Here is a 1,968-nt window from a genome sequence, read left to right as displayed (position 1 = left end):
TAGAAAACCGATCCCAACACAAGCATCATCGATCCCAACAACCCCACAACCCCACACACATCGATCCCAACAACCCCACAACACAACACAGCCAGCAACGCATCGATCCCAACACCCCACAGTCTGTCGATCCCCACCCCACAAGCTATCGATCCCAACACAGCAGTAGTGCATCCATCGATCCCAGCACATCGATCCCAGCACAGCAACGCATCGATCCCCACACACAACTCCATCGAACCCAGCACAGCAACGCATCGATCCTCACCCCACAAGCAATCGATCCCCACACAGCAGGGCATCGATCCCAACACAGCAACGCATCGATCCCAACACAGCAACGCATCGATCCCCACCCCACAGTGCATCGATCCCAACACAGCAGGGCATCGATCCCCACCCCACAGTGGGTGGATCGATCCCAACACAGCAACACATCGATCCCCACCCCACAAGCAATCGATCCCCACCCCACAGTGGGTGGATCGATCCCCGCAACCTGGCTGAGGTGGGATCGCTTTCGAGTCGATCCCAACACTTCGTGTCAGTGAACTCTCCGCTTGCTCGTAGATATTCAGCAGCTGCGTTGCGAGCTAAACTGCACCTGGATAGCTAGCTAGCTAGCTAGCTAGCTAGCTAGCTAGCTGGGTGCGCTCGTTACCACCTGCGCTTGAAGCTGAACTGCAGCTAGCTCCCGAGGCACCTCCTCAACGAACACTAGCTAGCTAGCTAGCTAGCTAGCTAGCTAGCTAGCTAGCTAGCTACCTAGCCAGCTAGCTTCGCCTCTACGCAGCTTTCTGGCCATCTGGCTAGCTAGCTAGCTAATAATCTGGTTAGCTAGCTAGCTAGCTAGTTATATGGCTAGCTAGCTATATGGCTTTCTAACTGTATGGATAGCTAACTATATAGCTAACTAGCTAGATAGCTGGCTAGCTATATCGCTAGCTAGCTGGCTATCTATATCGCTAGCTAGCTAGATAGCTTACTAACTAGCTAACTAGCTAGCCAGCTAGCTAGCTAACTAGCTAGCTAACTGGCTATATCGCCAGCTAGCTAGCTAACTAGTTAGCTAGCTAGCTAACTAACTAGCTAGCTAGCTAGCTAGCTAACTAACTAGCTAGCTAGCTAGATGGCTAGCTAACTCGCCAGTTGTTTGTATGAGTTGAGTTGGTTTCTGTGTCTGTTTGTTTGTTTGTTTGTTTTGCTTTCATCGACTGGAGGGCGGCTGAATGTCTTAGCAACCTGGAGAGGGTTTAGGAGGGTTTTAGCTTACAAACCCTAAACCCTAAACCCTAAACCCTAAACCCTAAACCCTAGAAAGCAAAAGACACAGATAACAGCAACTCAGCACTGGCCTCCGCGGGGCCGCAAGAAGCGCCCAGCAACTGGACATCGCTGCTGCTGCTGCTGCTGCTGCAACTGCTGCAGCAGCAGCAGCAGCAGCAGCTGCTGCTGCTGCTGCAGCATGAGGGGGGTGGGGGCCCCCTCACAAATCCCCCGTTAGAAGGTCTGGGGCCCCCGACTGCCAGGGGGGCCCCCCGGGGGAGGGGGCCTCGATCCCTGCTGCTGCTGGTGCTGTTGCTGGTGCTGCTTCTGCTTCTGCCTCTTCTGCTGCTGCTGCTGCTGCTGCTGCTGCTGCAACAGGCGCGCTGCTGCTGTCAGCAGCAGCAGCAGCAGCAGCAGCAGCAGCAGCAGCAGCATCGTCAGAATTGTACTCGGCCTCATCTAGGTCATCCCAGGGGCTATGAAGGTTTGCTGCTTCGTCTTCATCGAGTTCTGCTGCTGCTGCTGCTGCTGCTGCTGCTGCTGCTGCTGCTGATTCATCTTCTGCTGCAGTTGGTGCTGCTGCTGCTGCTGCTGCTGCTGCTGCTGCTGCTGCTTCAGGTGTATCGACAGCTTGGTGCTGGCATTCTGAGGGGCTCTCCTCGCCCCACAGCAGCGCCGTCTCCTCGATCACACCTGAGCGGC

At 55.0% G+C, this 1,968-nt stretch overlaps 1 protein-coding gene across 1 annotated transcript in view; it reads right to left on the bottom strand.

Annotated features, from left to right (window-relative positions):
• Nucleotides 1–1,486: 1,486 nt before the first annotated feature.
• EMH_0067380 (uncharacterized protein) overlaps nt 1,487–1,968 on the bottom strand; it is a gene marked incomplete at both ends in the record, with an annotated part of 1,972 nt that continues 1,490 nt past the window's right edge. Inside the window, one exon of the mRNA XM_013498618.1 lies at nt 1,487–1,968. Coding sequence (XP_013354072.1) covers nt 1,487–1,968 — 482 coding nt within the window.

Source organism: Eimeria mitis, genomic scaffold (assembly GCF_000499745.2).
Source record: "Eimeria mitis Houghton genomic scaffold, Emh_scaff3572, whole genome shotgun sequence".
NCBI classification, from domain to species: Eukaryota; Apicomplexa; class Conoidasida; order Eucoccidiorida; family Eimeriidae; genus Eimeria; species Eimeria mitis.
The sequence above is the reverse complement of the archived record's forward strand: the minus strand, read 5'-3'. Positions and strand labels throughout refer to the sequence as shown.